The 21280-nt window shown below is 38.0% G+C and overlaps 1 protein-coding gene across 1 annotated transcript in view; it reads right to left on the bottom strand.

Annotated features, from left to right (window-relative positions):
• LOC107317331 (uncharacterized oxidoreductase YtbE) overlaps positions 1-21280 on the bottom strand; it is a 34031-nt gene that overhangs the window by 11842 nt on the left and 909 nt on the right. Inside the window, exons 2-5 of the mRNA XM_032446293.1 lie at positions 20889-20943; positions 15494-15747; positions 12182-12283; positions 2826-2917 (exon numbers count right to left, since the gene is read on the bottom strand). Coding sequence (XP_032302184.1) covers positions 2826-2917; positions 12182-12283; positions 15494-15747; positions 20889-20943 — 503 coding nt within the window. The remainder of the gene's footprint in view (positions 1-2825; positions 2918-12181; positions 12284-15493; positions 15748-20888; positions 20944-21280) is intronic.

The following is a 21280-nucleotide window of genomic DNA, read 5'->3' on the forward strand; positions in this document are numbered from 1 at the left end:
TAATAGTAGTTCCTTACTCCTTTTATTTAAAAACAAAAACGTTTCACAGCTTATACATTGTAAGAAACATACCTTCCTCTGCACTTGGATGAAAATGGGTGGTGCTGGCTTTTGAATAATAAAATACATAATCATGTGATGTGGCTTTGGCTCAGCAGCCGTCACCACTGTTCCAGTGATCTAATTCTTGCGCATTTTGAAGAAAAGTACCCTCCTGAACAACTAACTCAACACGTGGAACCTGGAAAATTTCTTCTGCCATAAAAGGGACAAATGAACATATCCTGTTTCTCATCTTTAGTACATGTTGTCTTTTCAGACAACAATAGGCAGAACAATAGGCTGGCGGTCATTCAATACGCGCTAAGAAAAAACCGTGCCCCTGGAAGGCTGGGCTGAGTCAGCCTAACGCTGCTATGATCTAAATTACTAGGTGGACTCGGGAACAAGGTTCAAGCAGCAGACACATCCATGTCTTCAACCTTTGATGTTTCTTGACCTTTGAGTAGCCTTTGTATTTCATGTTTATATTTAAGAGACTGGCGTTTAGGTCATACAGTTATTCACTTGTTTGCAGCTGAGCCGACTAGAGAATATTCTCATTGTTTATTACACAAAACTGAGGGGGAAAAAAGAATGAGCAAGCAGTTCCTTTCAAAACACTGATTAACAAAATCCAAAGCAAGCCTTATCTACTAGTTCTTTATGCGACTGATTTATAAGACTCAACATCTTAGAGCAACACCAGGTTCTCTCCCAGGTAAGTATCATTTTACACTGATAATTAGATACAGATATACAGCAGCTTCAAATGCATTAACACACTCTGACTATTGCGATCTAATAGAAATCTTAAGTACTGTTTAGAGGGTGTATTACTCAATTATTTAAACAGAAATAACCATTTTTAGAGAGGTTCTTTGCACTAAGTGCAATAAATAGTACAGCCTTGAAAATATTAAATAAATACATACATTTTCTGCTACAATTAAATGCTGAAAAACTTGAAGCATCCTTACAGCATCAGGTGAGTTACTGAGCACTTATTATTAATACACATGCTGTCAAAATTCAGTCACTTGTCTAATATGGGTTCAAAGCAGTACAGTTCCAGGCTGTACCGTAAGATTTAAAACAATGACAGCATGTTGAGGTGTTCCCTGTTTCTCAAGTAGGCTGTACAGCAACAACAAGCTCCTGCATGGGAACATTTTACTTTTTGCCTTTCACTGAAGAAGCTTCCACATTTCATGCACTTAATTTTGTCACACTCAGCTGTGTACCGATATGAGCAAGTATTTTTCTTCTTAAAAGCGTGACTATAATATCCAAAGGCATAAAGTGAAATAATTACTTCTGTTTTGTCTTGTTTGTTTCTTTTACTTTGAAATCTTTCTGGAAGATTCTAGCAGCATGTGAATGCAAGGCACCAGGATCCTGAGCCAGAGGAGACATAGGGTGGGGGGCCAGAATGCGCTTCCCCTCAAAATAATAATTCCTACTTCCTGGCCTGCCCCACCCTTGCTATTTCAGTCACCAAACTTCTCAGGCGAGGGCTGCCCATCATGTGGCTTAGAGAAAGATCTTGATCTATTCTGGCACTCGGCCCTGAGTGATTTGTGAGTATATTCCGTCATACTTAATAAAAGAGTTTGCAGTTCACGTTACCGAACCCTTCACAGCTGCAATTTGGTCAACCACCAAATTTTCATGGCTGTCATGCTGCAACGGGAGAAAAGTTAAGCCTAACAGCAATCCCGATGCAGGGACCTACACCCTTAGTAGGGGCCACGTGACAATACACAACCCTTACTCACTGCACCCTGCTGCACATCTTTTCATGTGGATCTCTTCCTGCATCTGGATTTCAGCCAGCCTCTCAAGCAGAATGCATAGACTTAGAATTACTTTTCCTCTAAAAAGTGATTTTTTAGCCCAGAATTGAGTTTTCCTCATAAAAGAACATTTCAAGTGAGTTTATATACAAATGCCAGAAAATCATAGAATCAACTCCTAAAATGCATGTTTACCTTGTACAAATTTACATACATATTTACTTGGAAGTGCTGTGCACCACCTTAAAAAATGAATACTTAAATACGGAGGGAGGAATGGGATAGACATGGGCATAGACACACAGACTCTCAACACTCATCTTTCACAACCACCATTGTTTCAACTTTTTGTCTCTTCTTTCAGCCTCAAAAGACCCCATCAAAAAGACGTCAGGAAGTAACTTCTCTGTTGGCACTACCAGCACAATGAGATTAGTAACACTGACACTGTGGGTAAGAGGAAATTTGCTAAACTATTCCATAATTACACATTTTAATTCGAAGCGATTTAGTGGGACACTGCAAAGCTACCCTTAGTTAACACAGTAACAACATCTGCCAGCACAATTGCATGGATACAGAATCACCTCAGTGTTGCTTAGAGCAATTAAACTTAGTATTCAAGCACACGATCTCCAAAACTTCATTTACTCTGAAGACACTAAATGTGCAAAGATACTTGAATTTTTGTTTTTTCCCCTAAACTATTTTATCATCAAAAACTGATGCACTGACCATTTGTTTAGGACTTAAAACCAGTCACTGACAAGTAGCCTGGGAGAACATGAGGAAATAAAATGATGAAGAATTTTTTCCCTCACTTCAAATCACCTTCCTGAGAGTTTTCCAATGCACGTCTAGAAATGAAAGAGAGGAAACTGCAAGAGTAAGGCTAGATGTGTTTAGTCTTCCAGGCACCAGGATGGGGAGGAGTGGGTCATTAACACAAAACCAAAGCTAGATATTTAAATCTACTACTTCTTCACTCACCTGCTTAACATGTGGGGTAACCACACAGTCTTCCTGTAGTTGCTCAAGATGACTGATAAGAAAATTGCTTACGCCAATTGATCTACACACACCTAACGAGAGAAACAGAAAAAAAAAAAAGGTTTGGGGATGATTCTGCTTGGGATGATTTCTTGAAATATATCACTTTCAAAAGACAAAACTGTTTTGCACAAACCATTTCTGTATAGCGGAACACTGCAACATAACACAGAAAAACACCACCAAAATGTAGTTTGACAGCATTATCTGAAAGCATGATTCTGTCAGAGTCACACTAGGAAATCATTTTGTAATCTAAACACACTGGGAACTCCCCAGTGTATAAAAACTCTGGGTTAAATTCTGGGAAAGGCTACTGCAGTATAAGCAAAGAACAATTGGATCTCACCAGAATGAAAAGAAGGAAATGGTGTTCTGAGCAGCTTGCCAAAACTAAGGAAAAGTGGAACATTTTGCAGAAGACTAATAAGGTGTGAGCAACAAAACACAAGGACACGCAGTTCAAATGAACCACATAACCCTGCTTTTATTTCTACTAGCTTATTACTGAGATGTTACACATAAAACTCAGAATAAAAACTTGCAGTAGTATCTACAAATAACCAAGAAGTTAAAAAGTGTAGGAAGTAGAGCACATTTTAGAACAGCTGGGTTTCTCCACCTGACATGCCATGCAAGATAAAATGGCATAAGAGCGTTACGAAGGCTTTTTTCAATAAACCTTAGATGTGCATGCATGTGAATTAATTAAGTGTTGACAGTTCTGAAGTCAGACCTCTTCCTTCAAACCTCAGGTACAGTGAAGTACAACTCCCAGTACAGGCCTGCCACCACACTTCAAACCTATCTACTCTTTAGCATGTTGGTCTTCTTGCACTAAACACAGCTCATAGGGAAACCATGTGCAACCAGGCTGGTAGCACTTTCCTCAGGCTGCACATTCTACAGACTATTAATCAGACTCACTTCCTTAGTAAATGAACTTTGAATTTACTGACTGGATTCACATTTCAATCTGCAACTCTGCAGAAGGAAAGTCTGCCTCAAGTTGTGTGCACACAGCAGTCCAATCCAGCACTTCTCCCAGCCAATTCTATACAACGTACAGCACGTCTTTATGCAAGTCCTCTTGCATACAAACATCTGTTGCCAAAAAAAGAAAGGAATTAAGCCAAAAATTAAAGTCACTGGCTAACCTCTGACACTTATGTGACAAATGATTTCTGGACCGAAATTCACTTTATTTTGCAGTTAGAACTGCCCTGTCTTGAGGTCAGCAGGGAGGTGTAGACTTGCATTAATATGGAAGTTCACATATGGAAACAAAAAAAGCAATTATTAATGTTGAAATACACGAGCAACTAAACAGTATTGCTTGCAGAAATGATCACTGCTTAAGATGCATAAAATAATTAGGTTATAATCTGAATTAGAACAATTTATATCATCTGTATGTAATCTGCCAGAAGGAGATGACCCAATCTTTTGATTTCTACTGGCAAATTACCCTGCAGTGTCACTGCTAATAAAGTATTTAGATAGAGAAGTGAGAAAAACATTTACATTTTTAACACAATGGGTGAGCCAAAACATTATACGCTATTGTTGAAAGCTAAGGAGTTTAAAAAGCATGCTGTTAATTTGCCCTTAAGAATAAAGCTTTTATTTCAGACAGAATTAAAACAAAAATGATATAGATAAAAGATGAAAGTTCTCATTAAACCTGCCCATTCCCAAAATAAATAAATAAAATCATATTTTCTTTTTTTCTTACAGTATTTTTGAAGATGTTTTGCTTCTAGCAGAAACCAAGTAGGACTATTGGTATTTGGTATTGGTTATGGTTTTATACACAAAAATTGAAGTACTTTACCTTTGATATTAAATCACAAAATAAAATGCAATAAATATGAAAACTATTACAGTCTGGCTGTATTTAAAACCTTATTTTAATGCATACAGGAAGCATGAATTTGAAACAGCAGAATCTTCTGAAAAATAGAAAGTCCAGATTTCCATCAACAACCAATAGATTCTACTTCAGAGAACTGTTTCCTTCCACGTGAATGAATACTACCACTTTTGCCCTAAACTGTCCAAACCTGGGAAAGAGAGCTTCAGAGTACGAGAATATAGAGAATTATATATATTATATAATCCAGCACTTGCTCCATTATGAATGGAGATGGGTTGATGGATGGACTAGATGATCTTTTCCAACCTTAACAATTCTATTATTTTATGATTCTAATGAAGAACTAGAAAACAATGGACACAAAAACAAAGGTCTAGACCCACTTATGACAATGTATAACAAACAAGATCCATGGAACGATTACATTAGTATTATAACAATAAAAATAATAATAATACATCCCTAGAAACTCAGTGTATATAATAGTTCTTTCAGTATCTCAAAATATTTAAGAACAGATAACAGGTTTCCTTCTCTGTAATTACTGTGCTTTGCTCAGGCACCACAAAAATGCTAAAGGTTTGGAAGAGGCAGCTGAAGATTGCTCTCAATTATGGGACCATTCAAGTAGCTTAACTGGTTCTCTCACATCTGCCTTTCCCTCAACAGGAACAAGGGGTTGGTAAGACAGCAAAGAAAGACTTCAAGGCAACAACGATGCTTCCACAACTGCTAAAAATCAACTGACCCAATGCACAGTGGTGGAACAGAAATCTTCAGCCAGCTTTAAAGAATTACCTGAGACTCTGAAAGACACGTTATAAAACATATTGGAAGGAAAAGAAGGAATATCTTTTCCATCATGCACATAATAAACAGGTTACACAGGTTGGAAAGGCCCACGGTCTCTATGATATACAGATCAAGAATTCTGTAAGAAATACCATTTGCCTATAGAGGAAACTGTAAGGCACAGATTTCAGCACAGCTTGCTAAAGCAATGCTGCAGGCTGAGTGTGTCCCACAAGCAGGGTGCAAGCCAAAGCCTTCACAAAGTAGGTGAGTCTTAAACAGATCCAGTCAGAACTGAGTTCTAAATCTATGACATAAGCCTTTCTCCCATTTCACAGACAGACACAAAGTCTGGCCTAATTGCATACAGGAAGATTGTGGCAAAAGTGATGAGAAGACCCATTTCCTACCCATCACAATGGTACAGGAGCATTACCAGCCTTGAAGCAACTTGCCTGCTACTACAATTCCGTGTTGCAGATCACCTCAGAATCACGATAAATTGAGAGGAAATGAACAGAAGTCAAATTCCACTTTCTGTGACAGAAAATTAATTACGAGCATTTGGTTTACACAACAGTTCAACAGTCAATTCAGTTGCATAATGCAGCAATACCAGCTAAATGCATTTTCAGTCTCCAACTCTGGCTGCTCATCCTCATCGCTACAGTGCAACATCATCTCAGTTATACTGACATGGTTTTTTCCTCAAATTCTGTTACACACCAAGTTACACTAAAAAATGCTGCCAAAGGCTGTCTGGTTGTCTTCAAAACTGAATCAATTCCCTTGATGTATATTTCCCTCTCTTGTGACAGTGTTAAGCATGTAGAATCATACTCTGAGTAAAAGCCAGCTTTAAAAAAAAAAAAAAAGGCCTGAAAATATGTTTTATATTGAGAGTATCTCAAAGCATCTGTTAAAAGCAGCTGCTCATGAACAGATGGGCAGACAGGGCGAGTAAAAGCAACTCGGTACAGAAACAACCCCTTAAGGCAATATTGTCACCACACACCATGCTGTGAAGATGTGATCAGAATTACCAGCAACTCAGCTGAATACTTAATATCTTTCACACTGTGTACATCCTTCAAATGAGCACTCTGAAAGTAGCATGAGCACAACATAAATTCTAAACAGTTTCCCTGTGGCTACGAAGGCACAGTTTCCTAAACTGGGATACTGCGGGGACTTCCACATTGGAGAGGATAATGGTTCTCAACAGATATAAATCACAACAAACTGACTCATGTCAATAAAATAACAATGATTTATAGTAGCCTAGAGTCCACTGCCCTGGGTTTAGTGTTCCACATTTGCACAGCAGATGAGCAATGCCTTTTCTCCCATATAATGTACAGTACTTCTTCAGACAAGGACTCTCCATTAAAATGTATTTCAACACTACGATCTTCCCAAGATTTCTTGTGTTCAGGTGGGAACCTCCATGCATTTTGTGTACACATACGGAATGTATACAAATGTATAAAGTTTTCTTTCAGTAAGCTAAATAAAGATTCACCCTAAATTTATCAAACATAGGCTTAATGTGCTAATACAAATAACATATTGCAACAGAACATGAAACAAAAGTCTGAGGGCTTATTTTTGCACTTAGAATTGCATGTGAAACGTTCCAAAGAAGAGCAAAATATACCAAAGGAGAGTAGATGTTTGTGCAAATTTAGATTAGTTCCTGCTTTCACATCTGCATCAAAATGCCTGATTTGATGTCAATTTCTTATTAAAATACTGCATTTTATGAAGACTTCTTCGGGATTTTTAACACACTAATGTGTTGTCATTTCTTTTTGTATGTCTTTTATTGCAGTCTTATCTGATCAACAGGGTGTGGTGCGACCAACATCCTCACCAACAGCAACCACCTTCAAACCATGAAAACACATCTCTGAACTGTCTCAGACAACAACAAGCCCAGAGACATCTTTATCTGTGCAAAGAGAATGCAGTTCATAGTGTGAATTATGTCTTGCTAAGTAAATCACTTACTAAAAACATAAATGCAACTTGCACACACACTCCCTTCCATATGATTTCTACCAGCATAAACATCTGTAAAATAAATATTTGTCAAACTGGAACACAAGTGCAGGTGAATTGTCAGTTGTTCATTCGTCAACTGATGATATCAGCATAGATATAAAATTATTTTTCAGTAAAATCAAAGCACAATACCACCTAGGAATCGGTGTACTAGAAATCTGTGCCACCTACACAAAAATGTATTTGGTTTACTTACCTCCCACCCATATCTTTAAGAAATGATAGATAATGGAGAAGGAAAAAATGAAGACTGCACTGGGCTGTGACCACAAAGGAAAAGGACATGAACATTATTAAGGTTGACCAGATTTCTTCTCTCACCTGGAATTAGGCAGAATAACTTTTTTTCTCAGTTGCAATTACGGCTTATGTCACTTCCTTCAAATCATACGCAAATACTACTAAAACTAACAAATTAACAGAACAATTATTTTAAAGTGTATCTGTTTAATAAAGACATATTAAAGCATTAAGGAATTCCTGACACAAGAATAAGTATCTCAGTAAACAGAAGCTTCACTGCTTCAACTAGATCCTTAAACAGATAAGGAAAAAATAAGTTTTAGAGAAATGGCACTGCCAATTACAGTCAAAAACTGGCTAGAGATTCTCATTCTTCCCAGTATTTTTAGATGGAGGGACAAGTAATCATGTGCATGTGTGTACGAAAAGTTTTGAAGATGATGGGCTAACCACAATGCCAAAATCAAGGTCATTAAAGACACTGCATATGGAAAGGGTTATTTTGCTAGAAACAGACCAATTACCAGTGCGCATACATAATGACTATTCATGATGTCAAAGCAGTTTGCCCACACTGCTTTCATCTGCTAGCAGACAAACGATGCCTATACAGGAATGTTGCAGTTGTCAAGGGAATGTTTGACTCAATGTATGTATCTTGGAATGGGTTCTGTAGGCAGTCTGGCCTCTGTCCTGAGGAATCAGAGAGGATAATTCCACAAAATGATCATGTACGAGACCACAGAAATTCAAACCATAGCCTTGACATTACAAGAATCCTAGCTGACTTCAGCTGTTACAACAGGAAGACCCAGTTATTACACACAAACGTCTCACCAAAATAAGGTTTCTTTCTGCATTCTTCCTCAGCACTGCTATCCTATCCCATAGTCTTAAAAGAAAAGATCTGTGAGGTCTGCTGAACAAAGACACGTCTAGAATTCTCCGTTTCTCAGTACCACAGTACACATGCAGATTTGATTATTCTCACTTTGACATTATGACATACAACAACAGTTGACTGCCTCCCATGAAATATCTCCGAACAAACTGGAGAATATTAGCAAATCATCATACTTAAATAAATAAATTATATATGTGTTTGTGTGTGTGTGTGTATATATATATATATATATATATATATATATACGTGTATATATATGTATGTTACATTCACGGGCTTAATAGCACTCAAAGTAATTCTTGACATTAAAGTTTTAGAGTACTTAATCCTCAGTCAGTAGAAATCAATTTTAACAGCAAAATATTTCCTACTGCGAATGAACTGCCAGCAGTTTGGTCTATTCTTAACTGAATCTATGTAGTGCTGGCAGAGCCTTTATTCTATACCATCAGATACACACAGCAATTCAATAAAAACAGTAAAGAAATAAGTATTATCCCACCTTCGTTTGTTCCTAATTGACAGATTAAAGAAGCTGCAACAATTGTTCAGTGAAACTTGCTGCTACTCCTCAGGATTAGCAAGCCCAGGTGCCAAGTTCTGATCCCTGCTTACTCTAGAGCAATTACTAAGCTACTGCTTACTCTAAGAGACAGCACAATTCTGAACCTGAATATGAGTACCTCATGAATCAGGCACTGTTATAACTCATTAACACAATGACTAACAGTTCTAATACATTCCACATAAGGTTTAAGGAAAAACATGTAAAAATTATTAATTTTGGTTCTTGATAAAGAATGATACAAAAGCTTTCAGTTCTGTATGCTATCCTAAATACATACCCACTTTTACTGACCAGGACTGGAACACACATTTCCCTGTAAAGTTGTTATGAGAAAAGGGCAAATCTCATCACTGAAGTGTGGTTATACAACATAATACTTTAAAAAAAATAGCAATAAAAAAATAGCCAACTAAAAGCATAGCCTCGCCTTGTTTGTAGGGAAGAAATGCTAGAGAGAAGAAATGTATAAAATATATAGAATAACAAGGGAGAGATGACGTTAGGACCATTAACAGACTCTAAGAAACATACTGAAGGATTCGGTCAGCAGAAAATACAATACTTGGTCTGCCACAGACTCTACAGCCCCAACAAACATAACAAACCACATGATCGACCACAATTCAGACTCAACCCAGAAGGACTTAAAAACCTGGAGCTGGTAAAACTTGCATCTGTCATAGACTCCCTTAAAAAACCTCATAGAAATCACCTGGGACTCTGGGAAAACTAATTTACCCTGAAGTGAAATTGTAAGACAATTGCTCAGCTGCGTTAGGCTGTTGGACAGTGGACTCAAGCACAGTGGAGAGAGTACTAAAAACTTTCTTTTAAGCGCATCTCCGGGTCCCCCAGCCTTGAGGCAGTAAACAGACTACATTTACTTTGCACCAATTTGCTACAATGCTGGATCCAAGGAGCGCTTGCCAAAACTGCAGTACTGTAGCCAACCAGATAGAAAGTGTAACCAGACAAATACTAACAAATACCATTCAGATTCCTTCCTATTTTAAGTTGTTCATATCAAGTTAAAAATCAAATCAGGACCGGAGATTCTTTTTAAAGAATGTTAACCATCAATTACTTTTGATGAAATACGAGAAGGTGGTTCTTAAAAACATGAATGATGTTAAGCCATGGGAATTTCTGATAGAAAACAAAGGGGGATCTCTCTCTTCTGCCACCCGAACCCATCGCTTTCTAGTTATGAGAAGCTTCTGATGTTACAGCTCAACCTCAAACTCTCCTTAAGGCACTGAAAGATTATTTGTACTGAGGCTAACACGTTACTCACATAACACGTAGCAAGTCACAAAGATCTGCAGTAATCGCTCAGTCTTTAACTGAAAGTCTAGTGGTTAACCATGCAAACAAGTTATTTAACATTTTCCTCAGGAATCATTGCATTTCCATCTCCAGAGTGGTTGACTTCTGCATATCATTTCAGTAATTGTTTCTGGTTATGGTCAGAACATGCAGAGTCTGCACACCCCTTAACACAGAACTGCGTAGGCTAACATTCAAAGGCATTTGATAGAATCAGACTAACAAATCATCTACAAGTGAGGGCAAATTCAACTAAGGTAAAGCAGACAACTAGAGCTGGAATACTTAGGTTTGAATGAGGGAATCATGAGCCTACAGAATTAGATTAAGAAAACAGCAGTGCAAAGTGTCAAAGAAATGTATCTGCAAAATAAATTAGTAAATAAATACAACAACAGAATCTGTAAAGAGAGAACATGCATAGGAACAAAAAATGAAAAAGGAATTCCTGCTCTTCATGTGAGGTCAGTGACAGTATTACCAGCACCTTACTGAAGATCACTGAACAGCTCAAAATCTTTCACATTAGAAAGACATTAAAAAAAAACAAAAACACAAATATAAGCAAAACCAGAATGAAGACATCAGGATAGGAATCATAACAGCAAGTGAAAATACAACCTAGTTGCAGCCAATCAGGATGGCATATCCAGACACAAATGACATCAGAAAGCACTTCTCAATGGAAAAGCAAAGTAGCTCGCTGAATAATTCAATGATGATCAATCCATCTTTGGACTTAAGTCACTGATGTCCTCAAACACGAGGTTGGTGGTTGGTGTAGTATTTCTTTCAAAACTAAATGTTGTAATCCCTTACACAGCAGAAAATACTTTTTGCAACTTCCCCATGCTTAATATAAAAAGCAGAAACCAAAGATGTATCAAAGATAACTTACTTTTGTGCTTCCAAACACAGACCAAAAGCACCTCAAGGGCTGAAGTGCAACAAAATGGGTTTATTACTCGGATAAAACTGATAAAAGACATACAGCATGCAATTGCAGGCTGTATGGGCAACACTCTACTGCTACAATAACCATTTCAGCATATGAGCTGGCTAACAGACAAGCAAAGAATTCTTTACACAGTCCACATAAATTCTTTGATGATCTAAACACAGTGGGATCACACTATCTAAGAACTGCACGATGGGGCCTTCTTTTATATTGTTTCTAAACATACCGTTCTTACTTCAGGAGCAAAATCCTCCCCTCAAATCTAAGTGATAAATTTTGTTTGGGGCAGTTCACTCTTTCTATTGATATGAGCATTGCCGTGCACCAAAGAAACATATTGACAGATACCCGAACTTGAGAGAATAGCTCCCTCCTCTGAAAGTTTTTGACAAAGTTAGAAACAAAGAATTGACAGTATAATATTTGTTCCTACCCATCCAGCTTGTTTGTTGACATTTCCTGAAACACCAATAGTTCAATAAAGTAGCATAATACAAGAGAAAGTGAGAAATATATAATATATCATAATTCATTCAGCGAAGACAAGTTTTTATTATTACATTACCTTTCTCATAAAGCTCCTCCATTGCTCTCCAAGTTTCAGCTCGGACCTCCTGATTGCTTTTACCTGGAACATGGGTATCAGGCCAGTGGATCAAATAAAGATCTGGAAAAGAAAGAGTACCCAAGTCTTCAAAAAAGGTCAAATCACATGAAGCAGCACCTTCGCTCCACACAGGCACCTAATATCAAAACTATTATCAAAACTGTTATCAAAACACAACTCCATGATCATTACTGACTATATCCATTCAGTTTTAACAAATTAAATCATACAAAATTTTATTAGTAAATAAAGGTGGCAGAAGTTGCACTTCTGCTTCAGGCTTAGGTCACTGAAACCAGAATTTCATGGTTGTGTTCGTATAAGCTTTCAACTTACCACAGGTCCACCAAGGTCTACCATTTCACCTTCACTCATACACACATTCACAACTGCACCCACACATTTTCTTTTGCTGAAGGTATTTCTTCCCCCAGGGATTTACAAGAACACAAACATTCTAATTTCAGAGGCAAGAAATTAGTTAAAAGTAATAATCAAAACAGCTTAATAATTCATATTGCGTAGCTATCACTGGCCATTTTTAAGAACAGACTACATTTTAATCTGCTGAGAATGACGTGGACATAAGCTTAATTTTGCTTTGTTGTAGAGAGATAGATTAAGAAATACTTTGAGGTCTCTTCCAATTATATTCTTAATAACCCTAACTCAAAATTATAAGTAGTGATTCACAGTATCAAGATGCACTTAAGAAAATCACAATAAACTCCTGTATTTACCAGCTTTTTAAAGCATCCTTTGAAGACAATTAAGTTACAGTGGTGTGGTGGTAAACGAGGGCCTAAAGTTCAAATGTCAAAACACAGCTGCAGGAAAACTAACATTCATATGAGAACGGCTTTCACACATTTAAAACAGAGTGGTTTATAACTCCTTAGTGGTTGCGATACCTATAGTCAACACGGTTTCTATTAGTTCAGAAGTAAAGGGACTTTTCACATTTAAAGGCCAACAGCATGCTGTCAAAGAAATTCAAGACTATGATTCTATTCAAACAGTTAAAACTACATATATATGTGTGTGTGTGTGTGCATGTGTGTTATGTATGTATGTGTATATATATATATTATATATATGTGTGTGTATATATATATATATATATAATGATCAACATGAAGCAGCCTCCAAATGTTCTCTATTAATTCATGATCTGATTTGGGTGTATTGTCATCACTAGGATGCAAGAAATCGTCAAGACATTACACCAAATGTGCTGATACAACGAAGATTTGTCCAGTTCCAGCTGTGGGTCTGCCATAGGATAAGTTCGGTTGAATCTGGCAGAATCAGAACAGGCACAAGGAAGAAAATTGTTTATGAACTCAGTAACCCACAAATCACATTCAAGAAGTTACTTTGGAGGTTTGATCTAAATCCCAAGGAAGGCACATTGCTGCTGCCAAACCCGCAAGATTTGCTGCCATTTCTTATTGGTTTACTGTGACTGCTAGTTGGAGTACCGCATTTAGAAAACACAAGAAGAATCTTTGTTATAACCAATGCCCACAAATTAAAAAGAGTATATCCAGCTTCTCATGGATATTTAATCTAGTGATTCAAACAAAAACCCTGGAACACTGCTTTCCTATTACCACTTGCCCAAAAGTGTCTATCAAAAAAAGTTTTTTAACAGTACTTACATGGAACACTTTACCTTAAAAAGCAGTGACTGCCTCCTATGAGTTTCACAGATCTAGCCATTAGCATTATATTACCCCTTGGTGTAGCCTACGTGGACCCTCAAGGACATCAACGGAGCTTTCCTTGAGAAAAAGACCTTTGCTGCACAGTTGGCTGCCGGGCTCCTACAGCTTTTCCTTTGCAGTCCTAAGGTCTGCGAGCAAAGGTGCAACTTTACAGACATGTTACCTAGAATCTTGCAAGTTTCTATGTGAATCAAGTATTCCTATAGAGATGCTGTGAATACATATTTGGTCAGCATACGATGAAATCAGGAAATCTGGAGTAATACCTTTCTCCACATTGCGTATTTCAAGAAGAACTGCTGGCTTTAACAAATGCTTGAAACTAAATAATTTACTTTCCTAAATAAGATCTGTGAATTGCACGCAAAATATTTCCTAACTCATCACAGTTGATAAATTGTTAAATTAAAACAAACTGAAATCAGTATTAATTTATTTTATTAATTTAGCTCACTATGTCTGACTAACTGGTCGGTCAGGAAGAGCTTTATAAATTACTGGAAGAAGGGAAAGGAAGAAAAGGAGAGAAGATAGACAAGTGGGAACAAAAAATGAAGAGCACTGGACAGTGGGGCATGTTGTACAGGCACCTGTAACAACTCCTAAATTTGTCTTAGTAATATGAGCAGAAGAAGTGTCAGAGCTGAACACAGGATAGATGTGAAGTTCTGTTTATGCCAGACAAAGGATTCTCTCATCTGATGACAATATTAGCGTATGTATTGCTCCCACACTTTTCTCCCCAACAGCAACATCCAAACTGAGATTCTGCACGAGCACAGACTTTAACCAGACTACTTATTACCTGAGAAAATAAAAGCAAATTGCAGCACTGAGAGAAATCACTGAGAAAAGATTTCCTGGAAGTGAGTCAAGTTTTCCTCTCATTGGCATTCAGCACCAGTGCCACAGCAAGCAGAGGAAAAAAGAAAGCAAACAAAACAAGAAGAGAGAAAGAAACATGGTATTTCTTAATTCTGAGGACAGAATTAGGGATTGAAACTTTGATCATGAAAATCTTCTTGTAGTAAGCTCTATTTGCAGAAGACTGAGAAAGAGATATTAATTAATCCTGCTTTGTTCTGTGGTTGTGCAGAAAGCTCAGGAATCCATTTTCACAAGGAATGGAGGCAAAGACCTGCATATAAATATCCAGATCTTTAACAGATACAGGTTTTGTCCCTTCATCTTGCAAAGCATCAAACTAAATAGCCAGTGACTATAACTGCACAGGGTAAAGCAAAAGAAGCAAGTACATGTTTTCAGGACACTAACAGGTAATAGTTGGTCAATTAATCTTCGTCAGCTTCTCTCTCCAACAAAGCCATTATTTTTAGATAATTACTTTAAGTCCACACCTTCCTCCATTGCTCTACTGAGGTAGGAAGAACTAAAGGCACTATGAAATACATAATTTACTTTTTATCAAGTACCACCACTCCTGAAATATATTACGTAGAATTGAGGGCCCCCCAGGATTTGTTCATCTTTCCAAATACTCACATTGCAGGTATAGCAAATAAGCTATATCAAAAATGCATACCAAGATATTCAACACCAAGTCTTTCACATGACTCCAAGCAGGCTTTTTTCGTGTTTTCATAGCCATAATCACTGTGCCACAGTTTGGTAGTTATCCAGAGGTCCTCCCGCTTCACACCACCCTCTTTGATAGCTTTCTGGTGGAGAGACTCACAGCCATATCTTTTTGCTGTGTCAATATGACGAATGCTGCATTGTCGAAATGCATAGACCACAGCATCATGGGAATAGCCACCACGATGGGAAGTACCTGAAGGGAGTTAGAAGTGAAAGATGAGCAAGATATTTCATTTATTATTTTGTTCAATAAATATGATTTCAGAACATCGTCACTTCACAACAGTGAAGAAATGGAACTGATGAGCAGTGTGCCATATGGATCTCTAAGATGGGAAAACACATCAGATGCCACAGTGCTGATGCTGGTTAGAAGTATATCCAACAAAATCAAAGATGAACCGTAAAGAAGTGGGGTCATGGACTAGGATGAAGACCATAAAGAAAACAGATACTTCATGGAAAATCCATACGTGACATTCAGTTTTCAAACAGGAGCACAACATTCTCAGATGATATTAACAATTTAACAGATGATATTAACGATTTAAAAATACATAACTTGAAAACAATTCACAGTGCAGAAATCATGTCCTGAAACATTTACTCCATCGATCTCCTGGTAGCTTCAAGTCATTACTGCATTGTACAACCCCAGGCTGGGCCAGACTGCAGGTGTAACTCACAATGTCAAACTCAGAAATACCCAAAACAATGGAATCTTACACAAGAGCTAGAGAATGGCTATACAGCAAGTCTTGGTAAAAAAGTGCTGTAACTCTCATTGTGTAGGTATTCACTGGATGTACAAAAAAAAAAAAGTGTATTTTACTTGTCAAGGGGACGGAAGGAGGAGGAGACTCAGCAGGAAAAGCAGTCAGCAGGAGGACCGCCAGATAAAGAACTGGTTGAGAGCATAGAGGATGATATTTCTACTTACCCTTTCCTGTTAGTTGTTTTTCTTCCTATAAGCCCCTCACCCACTCACCTCTACTCAGGCTTCTCACAAACAGTATTTTCTACAGTTTGCTTGAGGAAATGCTCAGTCAGCCTAAGTCACTGACTAAAGCCTTGTATTTAAAGGCCCAAATTCCAGAAGCAGCAGTAAGTGGTGCAGATGGTTACGACATGAACTTCAGGAGGGCCCTGCGCAGCTGTGACAAATAACAGCACCAAGTTCTTGAGCCTCTGCTGAATTTAATACATACAGGATGCCAGGTCAAAGAAAATAAAGCAAAATTTGTTCTTTCGCTCCAAGAAATTGGATTGCATTTATTTCTACATAGAGCACCTCTCTCATAAAGACAGACTGAGGAAGCTGGACTTGTTTAGCTTAGAGAAGGGAAGGCTAGGGGAAATCCTCACTGGGGTTTCCAGAACTTAAAGGGAGCTTATAAGCAGAAGGGGAACCAACTTTTACCTGGTCTGATGTCAACAGGACAAGGAAGAATGGCTTTTAACTAAAAGGGGGGAGATTTAGGTGTGATATTTGAAGGAAATTCTTTACTCAGCGGTGAGGTCCTGGCACAGATCACCCAGATTAGCTGTGGATGTTCCATCCCTGGAGGCTTTCAAGGCCAGGTTGGACAGGGCCCTGGGCAGCCTGACATAATGACTGGCAACCCTGCCCACATCAGGGGATTGATCTTTAAGGTCCCTTTCAACCCAAGCCATTCTACGATAATAAAATCTAATCTGGCACACAAAGACTTAGAGGATCATGATATTCTACTCACAATGGGACAATCCCCGATTCATACTTGATTACAAAACTTGGAGTACTGAATTCTTCACTGACCACAGAGTGATGAAACAACACTATTATATTCCTACAATTCTGACACATGCATCATAAGTATTTTATACTCTAATTTCAATCAAAGTTTAAGTGTTTTAAGAGACAAAACTTTAAAGCTCTTTTCTCCAGTCACAAACTGACACTGTAACTCTGCACCACCGAGAGATCATTTGTCAGTAACTTGTTTTGCACCAAAAAGTTAAACTGCACTTCCAAAACTCCTATTTCAAACTCTTAATAAGTGCTTTTAGATTAATGCAATGCTAATTTATATATATGTGCTATACATGCAATTTTTTTTTCATTATTCAGATAATGAAGGAATTTTATTGAAAAATTATATAACTAGAATTAAAAAAAAATTACTACTCGTTTTCATAAAAATCCCTTATAATAAGCAGGTATTGGTGCCAAATAAATTAGGTTGTAATCATTATGCCTGTTTCTGGCTGAATGGACTCCTCCAAGCACAGAATGAATGGAGTTCATTTAGAGGTCTCGAGAATGGACTCAGTCTCTTTCCATGCATAATAGATTGCAGTAAGAACATTCAGGACAAACAGCTTTTAAAAAAAAAAACAAAAAAAAAACCACAAAAAAACATTAACCCTTTATCTGATGATAAAACATAAAACATTACTTATATGTACAGCAAATGAACATATAACACATTTCAAGGTTCGCTGCTCATCCATTCACAGAATCGCACTCCTGTTCTATAGACTGGCTCACAGACGGGCAGTCCTTACTCATCATCCTTGCTTAATGCTATTGAATGAGGCAGCCACAGTCTTCCCTCCTTGTCTTTCACCTACTTCTGTATTCATGTGACCCCTGACAAACTGATTCAGACTGCTGAACAGACAAAAAGAAAGCGTTCACTTTATAATCACTAAGGGAGCTGAACACCTCCCAGAGGAAAAACCAAAACAAGATTTCAAACAAGAGATGGGGAGAAAAATTGTGCAAGAAAGATTCCTCTCAAGCAGCAGCAGCAAAGAAAGTAGACATACCGAGTGCCTTGTACTACTTTTAAAAGAGCTGTATTCAAGCCAACCACAAAACAATCTGAAGGTATTTCTCTGTGAACTCGCCTCCTCAACAAACGTGTTATACTGCCAATAAACACAAGTTTACCCAAACCTCATCCGCATAAGGGCACAGCTGTATAAAAGCTGCAAAAGTAACCACATTTTGTGAGGTTACAACCCTAAAGTGCCAATGTAGTGCTGTAACTGTGACCAACAGGTGCTGCTGACTATGGGTTTGTCTGAGTATGGTGCAAGAGGAGCTGGAGGAGTTGAAGCGCATGTCAAAGAGCGATACAAAAGAGTCATCTTAGCTCTGCAATTCCACTCAGGCACCAAGGAACACACTACAAGAACGCAGCCTGGCCATGGTGTAAGAGTAATAGAGAGCTGTAACAGGTTTATTGTGTGTGCAGGGAAAGGGAAGCCAGAATTGCTCGTTTTCTCTCTTCCTGAGAGGAAGGAAGAAATGGCAATGAGCCATTGTTGACAGAAGTACCGCGTCCCTTCCATCCCAAAGAGGGTCTGACTGAAGGAAATTCAGATCACCTACTGCTCAACTAAGGTCCTTCTCTGATCACTGACCCACTGTTCATCTAGCCAGAACTTCAGAAAAGGAGTTATAAAAGCAGCTTTGCACTATACCTCCAACATTAAGCACAGGAACTTTGCAAGTTGCCCCTATTTTCAGTGGGATGCTATGGCTCTGAAATCACCAGCTCACAAAAATATCATTCAAAAAGAGATTTTTATTTTCCCCCTGTAGGAATAACTATATTTCCAGTGGAAAATGCCAACTATTTCAACCATCCAGCTATCAGACACAAGCATTCTTACCATTGAGGACGTCTCCATTAAATTTATACGGAAGGACAAATCAAAAACCTGACCTACACACTTGAAAGGCAGACTCTGAATGCGCGATTCATGTACAAATTTCATAAGCAGAGCAGCAGCACACATTTAAATGCCTTTCCAGACACACTGCCAAATCTTGAAGCCTTTTCTTTCACTCCACGCTTTCCCACCACCGTGAGAACTATTTCTCATTAACAACCAAATTGGTTTCAGATGCTCTGCTATAAGTTGTTACCTTAGAAACCGTTTGGTAAAAGACTGTGGCTTCCTTCCATAGAAATCTCAAGCAGTGAAAAGACAGATTTTCTGGCATAAATCAAATCCAATTTCTAGGGTTCACTAAACCTTTTCTCCTCAGAATAATGTTTTGTGACTAGATCTGAGCAGTTAATAGTGCACGAAGAACTGCTGGTGTGAACCAGTTTTAAATGATTTTCATTCTCCTCCCTTTGTTAGCCCCACTGAAATCACTTCCAGTGCTTATACCTTGATGGAACTTTCAGTTTCATAACTAATAGGGTTGATATGTGCTACATGCAGCAAATACACAGACTGACTACGTACATTAATGTTGCTTTCTTCCCTTTTAAAACATCCTCCTAAACTACTGTCTGATTAAAGATCGCAGGAGCTGACCTTTGGATTCACAATAAATGAGAGATCAGTGACCATATTTTCCTTCTTCAAACAACTTCCACAAAGAAAAAGTGATCAAAAGGGAAAAGATGCAAATGTGAAGTCCATACTCTGTACTTGAGTTGAACATTACCATGCTTATTCCTGCTGTGAAAATTTACCTCACAAAGAAGTTATCTACATAATTTACAAGAAATATAACCAGCATATAACAAAGTACAGGCATAATAATATTAAGAATTGTAATTAACCATCTGGTTAATAATTCAAAATGACAAAATGTCATAAATACAACAAAAAAACTATGAAGAGAACTAACTGATAACTAATTTTAACATCGTAATCTCCAGGACAAACAACATTTCTGGTAGCCCCTCCTCTCACACTGCACACTCAATCTTAGACGTATAAAAGTACAGCCAGTAGGACCTCCTACATTTTCTTCATAACATCTTTCCTCAGTAAACCAGCTTTGGGATTGTGGCTCCAATGACTCTCGAGAAACTGTACAGCTCATGGTTGAAGCATGAGCCTTCATTACAGTAATTATTGGCACTACAGTGCACTTAATTAACATGTAGGCCAGCCATTCCTTTTGAATCACGTGCACATCTGTATGACCTACATTTGCCACATAGTGACAGCCAGTAGGTTTCACCAGATTAGCAGAGGACACATTTCTCCCCATACTGTCTACAAACATCCACCCACATAGAATACAGCCACATTTTGTACAAATGAGGGAAGTGAAAGATGCGCAGGCTCAAGTACAACTTCTCAAAATCAGACCTTCTGAAACCACACATGAATTGAGATAGGAAGATTTATAGATGTGGCATTTTGTTCATCACAAGAGGCTATTAAGGAAACTCGGTAACCATGGCTGAGAAGTTAATTCCTGACAGAATTAAAAAGAAGCAGGGGGAAAAAAAGAAGGAAAAAAAAAAAAAAAAAGGTTGAAACATAAAACAAAGGGAAGAAATAAACAGCCAATTCTTACTACAGAGTAAGATTAATACCAAGGAGTGCCATAGGTCTTGGTACCAGGACCAATGTTCCATAAATTTTCTGAAGCTGTGGAAAAAAGAGCCACAAAAAAAGAAAAGCAGTAACAGTGCAGAACACAAAGAAAAGCAGTAATGCTGCAGAACCACAAGTGAAGGCTCGATTCTGCTGCCACTAAGCTGAAAAGCACAAGTCTCGTTTGACTTCAGTCCCAATTGGGTCTTCTTTTGTCTACAGCTAAGGCTAACAATGACTATGAGCAACGTTATGGTTAATAATCAAGAAGCAAATAACTGCATTAGCAGTGTATAATGGAATCTAATATACGGAACACCCTGAATTCAGGACAGGAGAGACGCTTCCCCCTTGAGAATGAAGGGACTGCATTTGTGTGTGTGTGTGTTAT

The sequence above is a fragment of the Coturnix japonica genome, chromosome 8, assembly GCF_001577835.2.
Source record: "Coturnix japonica isolate 7356 chromosome 8, Coturnix japonica 2.1, whole genome shotgun sequence".
NCBI lineage: Eukaryota > Metazoa > Chordata > Aves > Galliformes > Phasianidae > Coturnix > Coturnix japonica.